This window comes from Euprymna scolopes, chromosome 38, assembly GCF_053919585.1.
Source record: "Euprymna scolopes isolate OS-2025 chromosome 38, ASM5391958v1, whole genome shotgun sequence".
NCBI classification, from domain to species: Eukaryota; Metazoa; Mollusca; class Cephalopoda; order Sepiida; family Sepiolidae; genus Euprymna; species Euprymna scolopes.
The window spans coordinates 20,742,393-20,764,637 of NC_136519.1; the positions used below are offsets into that span (position 1 = coordinate 20,742,393).

At 34.7% G+C, this 22,245-nt stretch overlaps 1 protein-coding gene across 1 annotated transcript in view; it reads right to left on the reverse strand.

The window, feature by feature from the left end:
* Positions 1-22,245, reverse strand: part of LOC145263032 (uncharacterized) — a 376,016-nt gene that overhangs the window by 140,059 nt on the left and 213,712 nt on the right. Inside the window, exons 36-47 of the mRNA XM_080119864.1 lie at positions 21,259-21,412; positions 17,761-17,792; positions 15,479-15,596; positions 8,717-8,743; positions 8,343-8,614; positions 7,418-8,108; positions 6,118-6,389; positions 5,105-5,882; positions 3,805-4,076; positions 3,106-3,568; positions 1,806-2,077; positions 811-1,570 (exon numbers count right to left, since the gene is read on the reverse strand). Of these exons, the coding sequence (XP_079975990.1) occupies positions 811-1,570; positions 1,806-2,077; positions 3,106-3,568; positions 3,805-4,076; positions 5,105-5,882; positions 6,118-6,389; positions 7,418-8,108; positions 8,343-8,614; positions 8,717-8,743; positions 15,479-15,596; positions 17,761-17,792; positions 21,259-21,412 (4,111 nt within the window). The remainder of the gene's footprint in view (positions 1-810; positions 1,571-1,805; positions 2,078-3,105; positions 3,569-3,804; positions 4,077-5,104; positions 5,883-6,117; positions 6,390-7,417; positions 8,109-8,342; positions 8,615-8,716; positions 8,744-15,478; positions 15,597-17,760; positions 17,793-21,258; positions 21,413-22,245) is intronic.

Genomic DNA, 22,245 nt, shown 5'->3' on the forward strand with positions numbered 1-22,245 from the left:
AATAGTTTTATTTTTTCATTGAATAAGTGCTGTTGAGTATGAAAAACATTTGGCGGCTTCTTTTAAAAAGCAGATAGCGTAAATTGTTACGTCTTCCAAGCTGGTTTTATTTTCTGTCATATTTGTTTGTTGATGTACAGCTTAGCGTCTACGTCCTCTAAGGAATCTTCTTGAAAGTTATTCAAAATATCTGCCTTGGTCTAACTTAAAACTGATTTAATTTGAGGATACCAAAATGTGAAGTTCGGCAATTCAGAACATGAATGAGTTGTTCAATGGGAGAGAGAAATTGGTTTCCAACATTAATATTTGGTACATTTTAAGTAAGGAAACCAGTCAGAAAGTGGGGGATAGAAAGAGAAATGGGAAATGGCAAGTAGGAAAAGTGGGAAAACGTGGGTTATGTTTTTGTTTTTGAAGAACATAATTATTTTTGCAAAAAGAAGTAGAAAGACAAAAAGCACCGATGTTAGGTGCATTTTATATAAGGAAGCAAATATGTTCAGACAGCCTGATCTGGTAGCACAGGGAATATTTTAAATAATACTCAATACAATCTGTAAAAGTACAACCCAGATATGACTTCGACACATCCTTACATTGTCATTCAGAAGAACACAATATCATAACAGACTCATTATTTATGAATGTTTAATAGCAAAATTACATGCGAATTTAAACGCTGTGACAAAGGGACGTGTTTGAACTGAATATATCATGTGGAAAAATATAATTTGGAGACGGTCAAAAATAAGAAGTATATGTGAGTAGAAAGCAATGGATGATTTGATTGACAATGGAAATAGATACCTGGTGAAGTATAACTTGTAGACTCCGTGAAAGAAGTTGTAGGAAGCGGTGATGTTGGTGATGTTGGTGATGTTGGCCATGTTGGTGATGTTGACCATGTTGGTGATGTTGACCAGGTTTGCGATGTTTCTGATGTTGGTGATGTTGACAATGTTGGTGATGTTGACCAGGTTTGTGATGTTTCTGATGTTGGTGATGTTGGCCATGTTGGTGATGTTGACCATGTTGGTGATGTTGACCAGGTTTGCGATGTTTCTGATGTTGGTGATGTTGACCAAGTTGGTGATGTTGACCAGGTTTGTGATGTTTCTGATGTTGGCCATGTTGGTGATGTTGACCATGTTGGTGATGTTGACCAGGTTTGTGATGTTTCTGATGTTGGTGATGTTGGCCATGTTGGTGATGTTGACCAGGTTTGTGATGTTTCTGATGTTGATGATGTTGGCCATGTTGGTGATGTTGACCATGTTGGTGATGTTGACCATGTTGGTGATGTTGACCAGGTTTGTGATGTTGGTGATGTTGACCATGTTTGTGATGTTGGTGATGTTGACCATGTTGGTGATGTTGGTGATGTTGACCAGGTTGGCCATGTTGGTGATGTTGGTGAAGTTGCACTAGTCTTAGCTTCGAAACAAGCTTTGACAGCTACTTGAGTCTTTGCTGAGTTAAATCGATCCTTTTTAGTGAGTGAAATGATAACTCTAACTACATGTTCCCTGCCATTGCCGATAGAAACTTCTTCATCTGCTTTAGCAGTCTGTAAGAATGAAAAGAAATACGTTTCATTAAAATATTATAGAAAGTAGATTGTAGGAGAAATAACCCGAATATATATACAAAGATATTTCTTTATCAACTCAAATTGACACATAATTGGAATGCACAACTGAAATATAAGTTTATTTTACTTGAGACAAAAAACTTAATTTGCCAGAAATCTAAGAAATGTTTGTTGAAATACGAAAAGGTTTCTAGATGACAAAAAATAATACCTTGGTGATGTTAGTGTTGTCTGATAGGACAAATACCACTGTGAATTTTTGGACGTTTTCTGTATTGATAAGCTTGACACTTTTTGTAGGAATTGCTTTGTCTCCGAGTGTGATGTTGATTTGTGGCTTGCTATCAGTCTTTGTGGAAGTCCACACGTTACCACCAGGTAATACGTCGGCCGGTTTAAGTCCGTTCTTTGTGCTGGAGGTTTCGATGTTTTCTTTTGGAATATATTCATCTGTCTTCATATCGTTGGCAAGTGGACACAGTTCTATGTAGGAAATAGCAGGATGCATTAGTGCATTCTTTCAACAGTGCAAAATGTTTCAACATGAAAAATATCATGTGTCTGTTTTCAAAGATACTCAATTAAGAAATCTACTTACTTGTTGAAGCTGAAAGCTGAAAGAATAATTTAACTAATTTATTGTAGGAAATTAAAGGAGAAATTGAACTTTACTCAGATATCATCGTAAAGATATGTACATTAATAGTTTTATTTTTTCATTGAATAAGTGCTGTTGAGTATGAAAAACACTTGGCGGCTTCTTTTAAAAAGCAGATAGCGTAAATTGTTACGTCTTCCAAGCTGGTTTTATTTTCTGTCATATTTGTTTGTTGATGTACAGCTTAGCGTCTACGTCCTTTAAGGAATCTTCATGAAAGTTATTCAAAATATCTGCCTTGGTCTAACTTAAAACTGATTTAATTTGAGGATACCAAAATGTGAAGTTCGGCAATGCAGAACATGAATGAGTTGTTCAATGGGAGAGAGAAATTGGTTTCCAACATTAATATTTGGTACATTTTAAGTAAGGAAACCAGTCAGAAAGTGGGGGATAGAAAGAGAAATGGGAAATGGCAAGTAGGAAAAGTGGGAAAACGTGTGTTATGTTTTTGTTTTTGAAGAACATAATTATTTTTGCAAAAAGAAGTAGAAAGACAAAAAGCATCGATGTTAGGTGCATTTTATATAAGGAAGCAAATATGTTCAGAGAGCCTGATCTGGTAGCACAGGGAATATTTTAAATAATACTCAATACAATCTGTAAAAGTACAACCCAGATATGACTTCGACACATCCTTACATTGTCATTCAGAAGAACACAATATCATAACAGACTCATTATTTATTAAAGTTTAATAGAAAAATTACATGCGAATTTAAACGCTGTGACAAAAGCAGGTGTTTGAACTGAATATATCATGTGGAAATATATAATTTGGAGACGGTCAAAAATAAGAAGTATATGGGAGTAGAAAGCATTTGATGATTTGATTGACAATGGAAATAGATACCTGGTGAAGTATAACTTGTAGACTCCGTGAAAGAAGTTGTAGGAAGCGGTGATGTTGGTGATGTTGGCGATGTTGGTGATGTTGACCATGTTGGTGATGTTGACCAGGTTTGCGATGTTTCTGATGTTGGTGATGTTGACCATGTTGGTGATGTTGACCAGGTTTGTGATGTTTCTGATGTTGATGATGTTGGCCATGTTGGTGATGTTGACCATGTTTGTGATGTTGACCAGGTTTGTGATGTTGGTGATGTTGACCATGTTTGTGATGTTGGTGATGTTGACCAGGTTGGCCATGTTGGCGATGTTGGTGAAGTTGCACTGGTCTTAGCTTCGAAACAAGCTTTGACAGCTACTTGAGTCTTTGCTGATTTAAATCGATCCTTTTTAGTGAGTGAAATGATAACTCTAACTACATGTTCCCTGCCATTGCCGATAGAAACTTCTTCATCTGCTTTAGCAGTCTGTAAGAATGAAAAGAAATATGTTTCATTAAAATATTGTAGAAAGTAGATTGTATGAGAAATAACCCGAATATATATACAAAGATATTTCTTTATCAACTCAAATTGACACATGATTGGAATGCACAACTGAAATATAAGTTTATTTTACTTGAGAAAAAATAACTTAAATTGCCAGAAATCTAAGAAATGTTTATTGAAATACGAAAAGGTTTCTAGATGACAAAAAATAATACCTTGGTGATGTTAGTGTTGTCTGATAGGACAAATACCACTGTGAATTTTTGGACGTTTTCTGTATTGATAAGCTTGACACTTTTTGTAGGAATTGCTTTGTCTCCGAGTGTGATGTTGATTTGTGGCTTGCTATCAGTCTTTGTGGAAGTCCACACGTTACCACCAGGTAATACGTCGGCCGGTTTAAGTCCGTTCTTTGTGCTGGAGGTTTCGATGTTTTCTTTTGGAATATATTCATCTGTCTTCATATCGTTGGCAAGTGGACACAGTTCTATGTAGGAAATAGCATGATGCATTAGTGCATTCTTTCAACAGTGCAAAATGTTTCAACATGAAAAATATCATGTGTCTATTTTCAAAGATACTCAATTAAGAAATCTACTTACTTGTTGAAGCTGAAAGCTGAAAGAATAATTTAACTAATTTATTGTAGGAAATTAAAGGAGAAATTGAACTTTACTCAGATATCATCGTAAAGATATGTACATTAATAGTTTTATTTTTTCATTGAATAAGTGCTGTTGAGTATGAAAAACACTTGGCGGCTTCTTTTAAAAAGCAGATAGCGTAAATTGTTACGTCTTCCAAGCTGGTTTTATTTTCTGTCATATTTGTTTGTTGATGTACAGCTTAGCGTCTACGTCCTTTAAGGAATCTTCATGAAAGTTATTCAAAATATCTGCCTTGGTCTAACTTAAAACTGATTTAATTTGAGGATACCAAAATGTGAAGTTCGGCAATGCAGAACATGAATGAGTTGTTCAATGGGAGAGAGAAATTGGTTTCCAACATTAATATTTGGTACATTTTAAGTAAGGAAACCAGTCAGAAAGTGGGGGATAGAAAGAGAAATGGGAAATGGCAAGTAGGAAAAGTGGGAAAACGTGGGTTATGTTTTTGTTTTTGAAGAACATAATTATTTTTGCAAAAAGAAGTAGAAAGACAAAAAGCACCGATGTTAGGTGCATTTTATATAAGGAAGCAAATATGTTCAGACAGCCTGATCTGGTAGCACAGGGAATATTTTAAATAATACTCAATACAATCTGTAAAAGTACAACCCAGATATGACTTCGACACATCCTTACATTGTCATTCAGAAGAACACAATATCATAACAGACTCATTATTTATTAATGTTTAATAGCAAAACTACATGCGACTTTAAACGCTGTGACAAAGGCAGGTGTTTGAACTGAATATATCATGTGGAAAAATATAATTTGGAGACGGTCAAAAATAAGAAGTATATGTGAGTAGAAAGCAATGGATGATTTGATTGACAATGGAAATAGATACCTGGTGAAGTATAACTTGTAGACTCCGTGAAAGAAGTTGTAGGAAGCGGTGATGTTGGTGATGTTGGTGATGTTGGCCATGTTGGTGATGTTGACCATGTTGGTGATGTTGACCAGGTTTGCGATGTTTCTGATGTTGGTGATGTTGACAATGTTGGTGATGTTGACCAGGTTTGTGATGTTTCTGATGTTGGTGATGTTGGCCATGTTGGTGATGTTGACCATGTTGGTGATGTTGACCAGGTTTGTGATGTTTCTGATGTTGGTGATGTTGGCCATGTTTGTGATGTTGACCAGGTTTGTGATGTTTCTGATGTTGATGATGTTGGCCATGTTGGTGATGTTGACCATGTTGGTGATGTTGACCAGGTTTGCGATGTTTGTGATGTTGGTGATGTTGACCATGTTGGTGATGTTGACCAGGTTTGTGATGTTTCTGATGTTGGTGATGTTGGCCATGTTGGTGATGTTGACCAGGTTTGTGATGTTTCTGATGTTGATGATGTTGGCCATGTTGGTGATGTTGACCATGTTGGTGATGTTGACCATGTTTGTGATGTTGGTGATGTTGACCATGTTTGTGATGTTGGTGATGTTGACCAGGTTGGCCATGTTGGTGATGTTGGTGAAGTTGCACTAGTCTTAGCTTCGAAACAAGCTTTGACAGCTACTTGAGTCTTTGCTGAGTTAAATCGATCCTTTTTAGTGAGTGAAATGATAACTCTAACTACATGTTCCCTGCCATTGCCGATAGAAACTTCTTCATCTGCTTTAGCAGTCTGTAAGAATGAAAAGAAATACGTTTCATTAAAATATTATAGAAAGTAGATTGTGGGAGAAATAACCTGAATATATATACAAAGATATTTCTTTATCAACTCAAATTGACACATAATTGGAATGCACAACTGAAATATAAGTTTATTTTACTTGAGACAAAAAACTTAATTTGCCAGAAATCTAAGAAATGTTTGTTGAAATACGAAAAGGTTTCTAGATGACAAAAAATAATACCTTGGTGATGTTAGTGTTGTCTGATAGGACAAATACCACTGTGAATTTTTGGACGTTTTCTGTATTGATAAGCTTGACACTTTTTGTAGGAATTGCTTTGTCTCCGAGTGTGATGTTGATTTGTGGCTTGCTATCAGTCTTTGTGGAAGTCCACACGTTACCACCAGGTAATACGTCGGCCGGTTTAAGTCCGTTCTTTGTGCTGGAGGTTTCGATGTTTTCTTTTGGAATATATTCATCTGTCTTCATATCGTTGGCAAGTGGACACAGTTCTATGTAGGAAATATCAGGATGCATTAGTGCATTCTGTCAACAGTTCAAAATGTTTCAACATGAAAAATATTATGTGTCTATTTTCAAAGATACTCAATTAAGAAATCTACTTACTTGTTGAAGCTGAAGGTTGAAAGAATAATTTAACTAATTTATCGTAGGAAATTAAAGGAGAAATTGAACTTTACTCAGATATCATCGTAAAGATATGTACATTAATAGTTTTATTTTTTCATTGAATAAGTGCTGTTGAGTATGAAAAACACTTGGCGGCTTCTTTTAAAAAGCAGATAGCGTAAATTGTTACGTCTTCCAAGCTGGTTTTATTTTCTGTCATATTTGTTTGTTGATGTACAGCTTAGCGTCTACGTCCTTTAAGGAATCTTCATGAAAGTTATTCAAAATATCTGCCTTGGTCTAACTTAAAACTGATTTTATTTGAGGATACCAAAATGGGAAGTTCGGCAATGCAGAACATGAATGAGTTGTTCAATGGGAGCGAGAAATTGGTTTCCAACATTAATATTTGGTACATTTTAAGTTAGGAAACCAGTCAGAAAGTGGGGGATAGAAAGAGAAATGGGAAACGGCAAGTAGGAAAAGTGGGAAAACGTGGGTTATGTTTTTGTTTTTGAAGAACATAATTATTTTTGCAAAAAGAAGTAGAAAGACAAAAAGCACCGATGTTAGGTGCATTTTATCTAAGGAAGCAAATATGTTCAGACAGCCTGATCTAGTAGCACAGAGAATATTTTAAATAATACTCAATACAATCTGTAAAAGTACAACCCAGATATGACTTCGACACATCCTTACATTGTCATTCAGAAGAACACAATATCATAACAGACTCATTATTTATTAATATTTAATAGCAAAATTACATGCGAATTTAAATGCTGTGACAAAAGCAGGTGTTTGAAATGAATATATCATGTGGAAAAATATAATTTGGAGACGGTCAAAAATAAGAAGTATATGTGAGTAGAAAGCATTGGATGATTTGATTGACAATGGAAATAGATACCTGGTGAAGACTCCGTGAAAGAAGTTGTAGGAAGCGGTGATGTTGGTGATGTTGGTGATGTTGGCCATGTTGGTGATGTTGACCAGGTTTGTGATGTTTCTGATGTTGGTGATGTTGACCATGTTGGTGATGTTGACCAAGTTTGTGATGTTTCTGATGTTGGTGATGTTGACCAGGTTTGTGATGTTTCTGATGTTGACCATGTTGGTGATGTTGACCAGGTTTGTGATGTTTCTGATGTTGGTGATGTTGGCCATGTTGGTGATGTTGACCATGTTGGTGATGTTGACCAGGTTTGTGATGTTTCTGATGTTGGAGATGTTGACCATGTTGGTGATGTTGACCAGGTTTGTGATGTTTCTGATGTTTGTGATTTTGACCAGGTTTGTGATGTTTCTGATGTTGGTGATGTTGACCAGGTTTGTGATGTTTCTGATGTTGGCCATGTTGGTGATGTTGACCAGGTTTGTGATGTTTCTGATGTTGGTGATGGTAATGTTGGCCAAGTTTGTGATGTTGGCGATGTTGGCGATGTTGGTGAAGTTGCGCTGGTCTTAGCTTCGAAACAAGCTTTGACAGCTACTTGAGTCTTTGCTGATTTAAGTCGATCCTTTTTAGTGAGTGAAATGATAACTCTAACTACATGTACCCTGCCATTGCCGATAGAAACTTCTTCATCTGCTTTAACAGTCTGTAAGAATGAAAAGAAATACGCTTCATTAAAATATTGTAGAATGGAGATTGTATGAGAAATAACCTGAATATATATACAAAGATATTTCTTTATCAACTCAAATTGACACATGATTGGAATGCACAACTGAAATATGAGTTTATTTTATTGAGAAAAAACACTTAAATTGCCACAAATCTAAGCAATGTTTATTGAAATACGAAAAGGTTTCTAGATGACAAAAAATAATACCTTGGTGATGTTAGTGTTGTCTGATAGGACAAATACCACTGTGAATTTTTGGACGTTTTCTGTATTGATAAGCTTGACACTTTTTGTAGGAATTGCTTTGTCTCCGAGTGTGATGTTGATTTGTGGCTTGCTATCAGTCTTTGTGGAAGTCCACACGTTACCACCAGGTAATACGTCAGCCGGTTTAAGTCCGTTCTTTGTGCTGGAGGTTTCGATGTTTTCTTTTGGAATATATTCATCTGTCTTCATATCGTTGGCAAGTGGACACAGTTCTATGTAGGAAATAGCAGGATGCATTAGTGCATTCTTTCAACAGTGCAAAATGTTTCAACATGAAAAATATCATGTGTCCATTTTCAAAGAAATCTACTTACTTGTTGCCACAGTTGTTTCTGTTGAAGCTGAAAGTTGACAATAAATAAATTACTGTAATCGTAGTAAAAAATTGGAATTTCTACATATTATGTCTTAAAACGATATATATTGTGTATTAGTTGCTTTGATGCTGTAATATCATAAAATTATTTTGTTTTGGTAGAGATAAGAAGAAACTGAATTGCAGTTATTTTAGTTACTTCTATTTCATGATGGAATGTGACCATTTTTTTTATAAATCCTGTAGACACTACTATGATGTAATTTTTGTTTTCTCTTGAACACTCTACCAAATACCATGTATTATTTTTATATTTAAAATAATGTATCATTCCTATTGACTAATCTTTTACTTTCTACCCTAGTAACGATAATGGTAATGTTGTTTATTCATCATAAAAACCTTTACAATCTTTTTAAACATTATTAACTATTATATGCGTCTTTCTTGTATATATAAAAACTTTTTTATAATAATTCTAATGGCTCGCAAAAATATGTAATTACATAGGTGGGTAGATTGCTGAAACAATCTCTCACATACTGTGTATCACTTAATGAAAGATTCTTATCGAATAGTGAGATAACCTGCTGCACTAATATGTACTTGATGTGTTATACATGGATTACATTATAAACGAAGCAGTGAGTTTGACTGCCATCTTGCATATGAAACATTTTAAAGAACTTCTATCGTCATACAAAAAAAAAACTTCGATGGTATGGGCATATGACCAGAACCAATGGTCGAGTGAAGACAATTCTCCAGGGCACAATGCAGTGTGAAAGGAGAAGAGGCTCTTAGTGCTCGCAAATATATATATATATGTACACATATATATATGTACATATATATATGTACATATATATATATATATATATGTGCACATATATATATGTATGTACATATATGTACACATATATATGTACATATATATATGTACATATATATATATGTATGTACATATATGTATATATACATACATGTACACATATATATATATGTACATACATACATATATATGTATGTACATATATGTACATATATATATATATATGTACACATATATATATGTACATACACACACACACACACACACACATATATATGTATGTACATATATATATATGTATATATATATATGTACATATATATATATATATATATATATATATATATATATATATGCATATATATGTGTGTGTGTTATTTGTTTTTGTTTTTGAGATACATTTTGAATGAATTCAATTATTTACAAAAGTGCATTTTTACCTAAGTGCGAGTTGGGAATAATTTTCCCTTTAACCAATTTGGTACTCCCACATGGGAAGCGGTATATATAATATTTTTAAAATATAATCATCCACTGACACATGTTTCGTCATCTACGACTCATCAGAGTGGTTGAATCTGATGAGTCGTAGATGACGAAACACATGTCAGTGGATAATTATATTTTAAAAAATACTATATATATATGTGTGTGTGTGTGTGTGTGTGTGTGTGTGTGCGTATATATATATATATATATATACATACACACACACATATATATATATACACAAATACACATACATTAGACGACATAATCATTATATACGGTATAATCACGTTGACACACAGGTTCCTGCTGGATCACCGAAGTTAAGCAACATCGCGCCTGGTCAGTACTAAAATGGCTAATCAATTCTACTGAGGTTGCTCCAGTTCTCTCCTAACTTTACAATAAATTCCTTAACGAATCTTGCTTTCCCGACTGCTGGAAAACCGCTTCTGTGATTCCAGTTTTCAAGAATTCTGATGAAAGAACTGACCCACTAAATTGTCACGCCATTATCCTCCTCCTGCTTTTCGCCAAAATATTTGAGTCCTTAATTAATCAAGCCCTAGTCCAACACCTAACAACTGCTAAACTCCTGACCGACAAACAATATGGATTTAGGCAAGCCTGTTCAACAGCATATATCTTAACTGTAGTCTCTGAACGTATATACTGTTCACTGGACAAAACAGGGGAGGGTAGAGTGGTAGCCCTTGATATATCTAAGGCCTTTGACAAGGTATGGCACGATGGTCTTCTAAGGAAAATTAGATCATATGGTATCACTTGAAGAATACATAATGTAATTAAATCCTTCTTAAGTAAGAAAAAAATCTAAGTTGTCCTCGACTGTCGTACATCTAAACAATATAATATAAATGCGGGAGTACCTCAGAGGTCTATCCTTGGACCTTTATTATTCCTGATATTCATAAATGACCTCCCTAATAAAATTGCTTCAGAGATGGGTATATTTGCCAATGACACCATTCTCTATAACAGGCATGAGGGAAAAACAAATGAACACATGTCTAAGTAAATGGCAGAAACACTAGAGGATGACCTCACATCTGTAGTGGAATGGGGACAAAAATGGATGGTCACATTCAATGCTGTCAAGACTAAGCTTGTTTCCTTCAATAACGACAAGAAATCTTCTCTACCACCAATAGCAATGGCCAAGAACACATTGCCTGAAAGTACTTCTTTTAAACTACTCAGCCTAACGTTTACAGGGAACATGAACTGGAATAGATACATTGAGAGCATTGCCAAGGCTGCTGCAGAAAAGATGGGCTCTCTCTACCGTGCTAGAAAATTACTTACTCCTGAAAGTATCCTGTACCTCTATAAGGCCACCATTCGCCCATGTATTGAGTATTGTTGTCACATCTGGGCTGGTGCATATGCTGCTTGTCTCTCACTCCTGGACAGGGTTCAAAAGAGAGTCGCCAACCTGATAGGTCTTGAACTGTCATCTAGGCTTCAGCCTCTGTCCCATCGACGAAATGTTGCATCCCTCTGCCTGTTTTACAAGTACTTTAATGGTGAGTGCTCTGACGAACTGCAAGCACTTGTGCCTCCTTGACGTCACTACCCCCGACAAACCCGACAAGCAACTAAGTCCAACCTCTTTACAGTAGATATCTCTAGGTGTAAGAAAGTCTTTTACTCCAATAGTTTCTTCCTCAGAACTGCAAGTCTTTGGAACTCCCTTCCGAGATGCACACATTTAAGTGTAATGTGAACAAACATCTTGCTACTCATCTCCCTTCATAATGCCCCCACAAAGTATGTCCCCGATAGTAGCCCCCTACTTCAAAGTAGCACTGTGCCATGTTTGGGGTGAAAATTGAATAAAAAAAAAAAAAAATTGGGAATTGCAGGTTCTGCATATACATTGTCACTTGAGACTGAACGGGAGCATTGATTGATCGATTGACATTTTGTATTGAACATATTCAAGTGAATGATTACTATCTACAGACATACACACACACACACATTTCTCATTTCTCTCTCTCTTTATATATATATATATATATATATATATATATATATATATACTGGTTGGTGCAAAAACAATATCGTTTCCTCACATATGTTACTTTTATATATGAATTCTGAATTAATGCATTAATATATATGGCCATATTATATATCATTCTGAAGCACGTTTTTCGTTCTATCGAGTCGTGTTATTCGTTACCATTCTTAATCTCTTCATTCATTTTTTTTTGCAGGCTTTTCAACAGCATGGACAAAATTCAAGTCTCCACGATTTTCTTGTTCCAGTTCAAACTAGCCCGAAAAGCTGCCAAGAAAGCTCATGATATCACTGATGTGTTTGGCCCAGGAAACACTAACGAACATGTTGCACAATGGTGGTTCACGAAATTTTGCAATGGTGATGAGAGCCTCGAACCTGAAGACAGTCGTGGCCGGCCGACTGTAGTTGATAATGAACATTTGAAAGCCTTAATTGAAGCCGATCCTCTCAAAACAACTCAGGAAGTTGCTGTTGAACTCAAAGTCGACCACTCAACAGTCGTGCACCATTTAAAGCAAATAGGAAAGTCAAAAAAGTTGGATAAATCAGTGCCGCATGAATTGAACGATAATTAAAAAAAATCGTCGTTTTGAGGTGTCTTCTACGTTCCTTCTGTGCAACAAAAACGACCCATTTCTCGAGCGGATTTTGACGTGTGATGAGAAGCGGATCCTCTACAACAACTGGCGACATTCAGCACAATGGTTGGATGCCGGAGAAGCTCCACAACACTTCCCGAAGCCGAAATTTTACCAAAAAAAGGTTATGGTGAATGTTTGGTGGTTTGTGGCTGGTCTTATCTATTACAGCTTCTTGAATCTGGGCAAACGATTACGGCGGAGAAGTACTACTGGCAAATTGACGAAATGTACCAGAAGCTTCAATATATGTCACCCTAAAGAAAACAACACTACAGCTTTATTGAAAAAATCAGTTCAAGTAACTTGATTATGCAGTAGAGCTGACATCTATTCAATGTAGCTGCCTACAGCCTCAATCACCGCCTCAATACGGGTCTGGAACTGTAAGCATGCCTTTTCCACAAGCGCCGACAGGAGCGCAGTGAATACTCAGTGGATAGCAACAATCAGGCTGGCTTTGGTGGTGTTGGACGTATGACAAAACAAAGTAGTCCGGCAGGTTCAAGTCGGGGAAGGAGGGTGGATAGTGAGATAAGAGTACAAAGTCGTAGCACTCCTTCTGAAGCCAATCCTGGTTTTCTTTGGACTTGTGGGCCGATGCTGAGTCCTGCTGCTACACTCAAGGTCTGCCAGCAGCCACCTGATTGCACCAGGGAATCACCACACTCTTCAACACATCCAGATACACTTTGGTATTGACTTTCAAGCCGACTTAGAAGATGTGGGGTGGCAAGATTTGGCCCTCACTTAAAACCACATCAAAGATATATTGGCATCAACAAGACCATAAAAAAATGCCACCAAACAAATACAGAGTAGAACGATAAAAATGTCGCCCTAAAGAAAACAACACTATAGCTTTATGGAAAAAAATATATATATAATTATTTACTATAATAATTATTAAATACCTACAATCACTAGTGTTTCATCCTTTGGGGAATCATCGGTGCAGGGTGTCACAATTAACACCAGTCGATAGATTTGAACCCGACGACTGAAGCCATCCCTAGCTTCATTAGTAAGGACCTAATCCCATCGGCTACCGTTAACCGCAAGTGTTGTTTTCTTTAGGGCGACATTTATATCGTTCCACCCTGTGTTTGTTTGGTGTCATTTTTTCATGGTCTTGTTGGTGCCAGCACAAAACTCAGGCTTATTTTACCTATGATCCTATCATATATGTAGAAATAAACAGTGAATGTTGATCAGTTTTGTTTTGTTTATTTTTCAATGGCTTATAACCTAAAAGCAAACCATTTCTGGGTCTATCTACACATTTTCTTTTCATACACACGACTTTTATATTTGTTTGCTGTGATTTTTTTTATTGTTTTGTTGTTGTGCATGGCAACCTCAGGGTGAAGTTTATTTTATCTGTGATTCTGTCACACAGATATTGTTTATCCATCCCATATGTAAAACTAACAGTACACTATCACACGCATGTTTAGATGTTTACAAAAAAGAATATTTATCAGTATTTGTTGCAATTACCTATAACTCAGAAACTAATCATTTCCAGACTTATACACATGTTTAAAACATATGCCATTGATTTTCCAAGCACCTGTATATAAATTTTATCAACCTCTCCTCTCTTTATTTTTTGTTTTGTTGTATTTTTGTATACATCTCCTCACAGTTGTTTTTCAAGCTCTTGTAAGCGACAACTGTTAACATCAAAATAGTCACCTAATGAGTGCTCACTGTTACTTATTTTCATTTCTTAAACAACATTTTCATCAAATATATAACGCTCTGTTACTAATTGCCTATTCTAAACTTGGTTTGAGTAGAAATCTGATCTTATGTAATATTATTAATGCATGTGTTAACCACATTGGCAGAAAAAATTTCAGGAGAAACAACTATGACAGCTGTAATTTAGAAGAGTAGGCTTATCTTTGTGAAGTCATTTTCTCTGCAAAAAAAATGTCAAATTTTATCTTTGTAAATGATTGCAAACTTCTGGTTTGTAAAATCTAAGCTTAAAGAGATGCTAATTTTTTGTTTTTGTTTACTTGCCTTCCCACAAGGGAAGAGTTAGACACAAGGTCGGTTTTTAATGTGGGGTGGGGGAAAACCAACTTCCCCAAAAAGGAGCATTCTGGTTTGTAATTTGTAACAAAAATAAAAAATGTATCAGTCATGAATGATTTCTCCTCCATTAACCGAAACCAAAAAAGTGAAGTGCAGCATCAGAACAGATACTACACTTTGATCCTGGCCCGAATACATTTAATGTCATGAAAAAGAATTTTCAACATAGCTAAAATTACTTTTATTTTTGTCATCAAACTGGACACGTGTTTGGATATAATTACTGTTCAGAAAAGTGATATGAGAATGATGTAATAGATGTGTAATATGAGTGTTAAAGATAAATTTAGATCTGAAGACCACAGAGGAATATTAAATCTGGAATAGTAAAGGGAGATGTGTGAAAAACAGGAAACTTCGTTGGTTTGGTCAGATTGAAAAAATGAATGAGAGTAGTAGAGGGTTAGTAAATGTAGAACAGTTTAGATAGTAGAGTCAGTTGGTTAATGAAGAAATGATAAGGATGGATTTGAGAGAAAGAGTAATAAATAAAGATCTGGTCAGAGATAGGCTTGGAAGTTAAGTTCAGTTATTAAACCGATGATGATGATGATGATGATTGTCGAGATGTTGGTGGAGGTGCTGCTGCTAGTGATAAGTGCTATTCTTATATTTATTGTAATCGTGTCTTCTTCTTCAACTTACTTGTGACTTCACAGTCTTCTTCATCACTTCCGTCTATACATTCTTCGTGGCTATCACAGCGTTTTGCACATTTGAGATCTCCTTTACACAGCACATGTGTTTCGTTGTTGCAAACAGGCTTGAATAAATTAAATCAAAGTAGTTGTGTTACAAAAAAGTATCACATAACTTGGATACATTTAAACAATCGGTATTCTTCTTAGTTGCTCGAAATTTATCAAAAGACATACTTTCAAAATAGAATTGTTTAGTTAATTTTTTTAGATTGAAATAACCGATTATGTTTAATGTAGTATAATTTAAAAGTGTTTTCTTAGATTAAAAGCATTAATTTACATATGTCTTTTGGTAAAGAAAGACTTAAATGTTAAATTCCAGTATGAAATTTTCCATCTGAACCTGTGAAATTATTTTAACCAGTTAAATACTTTTTAATCTTTCCGATTTAAGAATATTTTATTATACATTTCCATGTTAAAGCATAATTTTTTTTTTGTATATAAAATGCATATCTATCTGTACATAGTTGTGCCACTAACTCACGCCCACAAACACACAAATGCAAAAGATTTATATGGCAGAATATTTCACCATAATTATTCAGACCTCTAGTTCTATTTCAAAGAATAAATAGAAACATCCGATTGTGTAAAAAAATTCTACAACTTTATAATTCATAGGAATAATATCTATTCATGATGAGAAAGGTTGATAAAAGTCATTGATAAATTAACTTTTTTTATGAACAGTCTGTAAAGCTAACAAATTTTTTATATCTTAGATTTTATGTTTTAACCACGACTTCTTCAGGTACTTTTCTCGGGTATGAGTCCACCATTTTGTATGCTGTGTTTTCAGGGATAACGCAAGAGGTTAGAAGAAAGAAAAGATAAAAAGACAGTTATATATATATATATATATATATATATATATATATATATATATATATATATATATATATATATATACACTAGCAGTATTACTCGACTTTGGTCGGGGGTTGATTTAATGCCATTTTTATGCTTATGAAATGTAAGATAAAATAAATATGTAAAAATATAAATTTTCGAAAAAAAATCTCAATCGAAATTTATGAGCAGATTAGATGAGAAAAGAGAGAATTTTTAATAAGTGTTCGTAAATGCGTAAGTAATGTACAAGCAATGTGGTTTGTTGTTATGATGAGTATTTTGTTTTGATTAGTCAATGAAAAAATCATTTTTAATGAATTTGTATTTGTATAAATAAATGTCATTTAAAATGTTAATTAAAGTCAAGTTAATGAATAAAATGGAAGAATTATTTTTCTCCAATTAACGGAACAGCAATAAGAAGTTATGTCGTCAAAAAAAAAAAGAAACAAAGAAAGAGAAAACACGCTGTCATGGTCGTGTGTGCGTCTGAGCGTGTGTGCGTCTGTACGTGCGCTGTGAAGTGTGTAGTAGTAGTATGAACAATTCCATAACATAAATAACGGTGTCAGCGTCGGTCTGGATCGTCGTTAAGCAACGACCTGGAAAAATGGCCTGTTATTTTCATTTGCATACGTACAATAATACATAGTGAATATATTTTGCCGATACTTGTTGGAAACATTTCGATGCCAAAACCTAGCTTAAAACACTGCCCGGCACACCAAGTACCTTTGTGTGAAATTTCATAAAAATCAGTCCAGGCATTTTTGAGTCTATAACGAACGAACTCACGCAGACAAAGTTGTATTTATATAATTGTAGAGATTATACATTTGTGATGGGACGATTTCAATATTTTTATGGTTCTGCTACAATTACCGATTCTTTTCTAAATTCCAGATTTCGATATATTTACCTATTTTTATTCTTTTAAAAAGTTTATTTAGCTATAGAGTTTTTGTTTACTTGCCGGAATATATAATATGTGCATGTATTATATAATACACTTGTGAGGGATTGATCTATTGATTTTAGTTTTACTGGTTGTTTATTATCAATAAATATTGATTATTTTATAATTAATACCATCAATGAAAAGTTAAGTTTTAAACAAAAACAAATAAAAAAAAAAATTAAAAGAATCTTTTGGGCATCGGAAAATAGGCACAATTTTTTCAATTCCGATACTTCAAAAAATTCCACTTTTTCTAATTCCTGGTTAATCATCCCGACACTAATATATATATATATATATATATATATATATATATATATATATATATATATAAATTCAAATCGTCTTGCTTGCTTAGGCGTTTAAACCGTCCATCCGGTTTGTGACTTCCGGCTTAAAAAATATTCACTTACTGGCGATGTAGTTCTAGGAATTGGTGTTGTTGCTGAAATGGTAAAAAAGAAGAAAATGAAACATTCATTATTTTATATGCGACCTAGTAAGAAATCTTTAGTACTAACCGACAGCATACAATGCTTTAAGAAAGTATTTAATTTTCAACATAAAGCAGCATGCTACTATTTTGTTTATCGTTTAAAATACAATTATTATACATAATAAAAAGCAATGGTTTTTGAGAAATAGATACAATAAGACAATTAATAAGATAAATTTAGGCGCATAAATAGGATTGGTTTGGTTTGGCTTGATTTGGTTCTTTTTTATGACATATCAACACTTTTGTGGGCCATTTAATATTGCATTCAATCATTTTAGTAAAAAGTAACTTTAAGTTTCATATATGCAAATATTTATAAATGTGATGATATTGACATGATGAACGAAGTTATGGTTGGATAATTAGATATACACAAATCTCAGTTGAGGTTAACCGAGAAAAAAGCAAACCGAAAAAGACTTGGAATGATTCAAGCAATGGCACATTGAAACCAAGGTAAGTTGTAGAATTTCATGGAGAAAGTCATGTCTTACTGCAATCCACAATTTGTTGATTATTGGTTGGCGTCCATCTGTGTCAAGAAACAATGAAATTCTGCATGTCAGATTACTCCGTTGCCATATATTGCAGTGTCTGCAAGCCTATTCTGAACCGATAGGCTCTCTTGAAATTGCCAAAAATGGTGTCTGGTTTGGAGAACTTTGTTGCATACATCTGTGCTGTCTCTTCCTTCCTCTACTGTTGGTTTATTTTTTTCTTATTTTGCTTAGGGCATGACTTCTCCAGTAGCTGCAACTTTCAGCCATGGTCCCCCAACTTGTTAAGTTGATACCATGTATCCTAATGCCTCAGTTGCAGACATCCTTATAGCATAGGACAGATAGTCCTTCACTGTCACCATATATAATATCCTTTAGGATCTTCCCATTGTCCATTTGTCTGGCATGACCAAGCCACCTGAGTCGTCGTTTGCTGAGTATAGTGAACGTACTTTGGATGTTTGCGTTATCAAAGAGGCTCTTATTTGTACAATACACATATGATATAAAAAGACATGTTAAATAGAGAAGAAAAAACAAATTTAGAATTTGGTTTGACTAAAGTAAAATGTTAAGACCAAATGACTATAATCTTATGTACTGCCTGATATCCTTTCCAGCTATTAAACATTTTCAATCAAATACTGTAAATGAAAACATGGGTTTCCAACTATATTCAACCTGAGCGAATCTGTCCACCCCCTTCCTACTGTAACACAAAGAAAGGAAAGAAGGGGAAAAGTAATAAAAAAGGGGCAAGACAGTCAATCCCATGCTACAACAGTATCTCCAAGGATTCCTATACAACCATCTCCAAGGATTCTCGTCACCAATCGTCCCCGTTCTTCTCACAGCCTCCTTTTATGCAGCTGACCGACGAACCGTGAAACTTTCCGTTATTTTGTGAGACTGCTCAGTTATAAAAGCTGTGGGTAGCATCATCTCGATACTTTCTTCCCTTCTCCCGACAATTCGACTCCACATGACGCACATATGCACGCTGTAATGGTAAGCTACAATTTTTCCTACACCTACTACTTATTTTCACATCCAAACTTGTTCTTTCATATTTTGTGTCATTATTTAAGGTTCAGAGGTTCATACAGAATAGTAGTACCTTTCTGAAATGGTTCCCATATACCCGGCATAAAACAGCTTATTATACAGCTTGCAGTAGCTTCTCCATAGTGAATGACCAAAAGTCACACCCTTCAGGAGATAAACCAGTTAATATGCATGCGCATAGACAGAACATGGTGAATCTATAGTAGTAAACCTTGATAAATAATCCTGTTATTCCTATGGGTAGCAGTATAGCTCTTGTGGCGTCCAATGAAAGTGTAGTAGCAGGTCAGAGAACAGCATGGTCAAGTGGATGATCATATTCTTGACACCTGACAAGCATAATAATGCCCTACTTAACGGAGAACTGTATCAAGATGCTGTTTCAAAGAAATTGATGTTAGAAAAAACATCCAGTTGTAAAATGGTTTGCTTCAAATTAGGGCTGTTCTGAGTACATTTGGATCAAACTAAATGGCAAACAGACATCTGATCACCCCCCCCCCCCCAAAAAAAACCGCAGACCCATGTAATACCTGTCTACAATGAATAATCAATCAGCCAGTTGTTTGTTTAATTGTTGTGATACTATTTTGTATTGTTATTTCTAAAACAATTAAGTTTAAATACAAAATTTAGGACTGATCAGTATTATTTGGATTTTTCAGAATCAGGAAAAATGTTAGAAATTTATTTGCACAACCCCTTTTTGAATTTATTGTTTTTTTAGACCAATATCACAGTCTACCTATTCTGCATCTTTCGATTACCATTCCTGTTTCGTTTATTTTCATGCACTTCTTATTTGTGTCCTGTTCTATTTTGTCCTTATTCTTTTTATGAGTAAAGCAATTGCCTGTCTCTGTTTCTTTACTGTAATTTTATTAGATGTAGGGAGCTTCTTCATCAATGAGCAACTTCCTATCAGACAAGCTGACACCTGGTCAGTCTGCTATTGCTCTCACTTTCATTTTACTTCAGTCAAATTTCTCAGAAATCAAGGGACCCCAATTCCTGAAGCTAACACTTGATATCTACATGGGATACATAGATATTTGAATATTCCATTCAAGTTCTCTTTTACATCTCAAACAATGAGTTAATAAAGAATTTGGTAACATAATTTTTTCTTTGCAAGTGATCATTTAAATAAGTTATAGTATACTTTTCGTATGGTTTCTTAGTCTTACTGGATTCCAAGACAAGAATTCCCTTTGTCTGGTGCAGTATCCAGTTTCGTGCTGTTACTTCAGGTAACATCATTTGGAGAAGGTGCACCATTCATTGTAATAGTCAGTATGGGTTATCTATATGGAGGAGATCTTATTTGGGCTGCGAATGATATGTGATTTTGAATATTTAGTCATGGTTTACTTGTAGAAAAAAAATATCCTCACGTCAGGTTGTCCTGACAAATCCCTGTACAGAGAGACCTTACACGTTTGAGGACAGTGTCTAGTAGGCATTCAAGTTTTCTCACGTGTATGTATGTGTGTGTGTCAGTATGTATATATGGCATAATTACATTAATATACCGGTTCTCGTCAGATCAGCAGAGTTAAGCAACATTGAGCCTGGCTTGTACTAAATGGGTGACCATTTGGGAATTCTAGGTGCTGTATGTGCTCTCCACTTATCTCGGCATTGTTTCCAGTCGTCCTGAGCCTACACTTTCCACTGGTATTTAACAACGCCAACTCAGGAGAGGTGTGGTTGAAGATTGTGCAACTCTTGCATAAAAATTCCACATGCAGGCGTCCTTACAGTGGGTATCCGTGATCTATCAAAACTGAAGGAAGCTATCAGGTATGCGTGTATCAGTATGTATGAAGACAGGTCAAAGTACTTACTTAGTGGCTCATAACAGGCTTTGGCGATAAAGTTAAAAACTGAGGCATTCTTTTGTGGAATCGTGTAAAGAGTGAGTACAAGCGTTTCTGCCTTGAGTCCATGTGGAGTAGCAAAAGAAACTAGTTTGACATTTGATGGCAGTATCCGCATAATCTTGAAAAATAAAATAAATGTAATTTAAGCATTTTATATTTTAATGTTTAAATTCTTATTTAAAGCTTTTCATGGTATTTTTTTCAATAGAAATTCCAATCAAATAAACCTGTGTTCACCCTATGAGCTTATCCACACTTCCATCTGTATGTTGCTCCAACGAGGAGACTGTGTTTTATAAACTAACCAATGTGTTCATTTTTTTTAATCACTAAAATTAAATAATTGTCTAACTTTTATGAATTTTTCAGTATTTATGCAATAATCTTTGCTTTCATAACGACTGTATGTTTTCAAATTAACATCTAGAGCAATATTTTAAACGGTAGAAACATGAAAGAATTTGAATTTGGCTCAAATTAACATGCATGCACAATAACTTTTCTTCTGATATGTTGTTACCATTAAAAGTTGTCGTATATTATTACTTCCAACAACATTCTAATTAAGAAAACACAAAATAAAACTAATGAGGCTTCCACAGCGCTGTGGTCGAGGGTTTAGAGGTAGATAGCGACAGATTAAATGTGAGAAATGCTCAAATTATTTTTAGTATACTTTTTCTTCTTTCAAAATATCAACTTAAAAACACAATGTTTATATAATTATAACAATTTGTTGAGTTCAATAGAAATTTTGGTGACTCAACATTTAGACTAATACACAAGTGTAAACTAGAGAAGAGATGTGTTTTCAATCCGTTTCGATTGAGAACAATTGTATTTTTCAATAACCTTGAACAGTAGCTAAGTTATTTACGACATGAGCTAAAACTCTGAGTGTACCAAGTTCGAATCCAGTTCGTTCCACAAAAACACTTTCATCAAACTGAT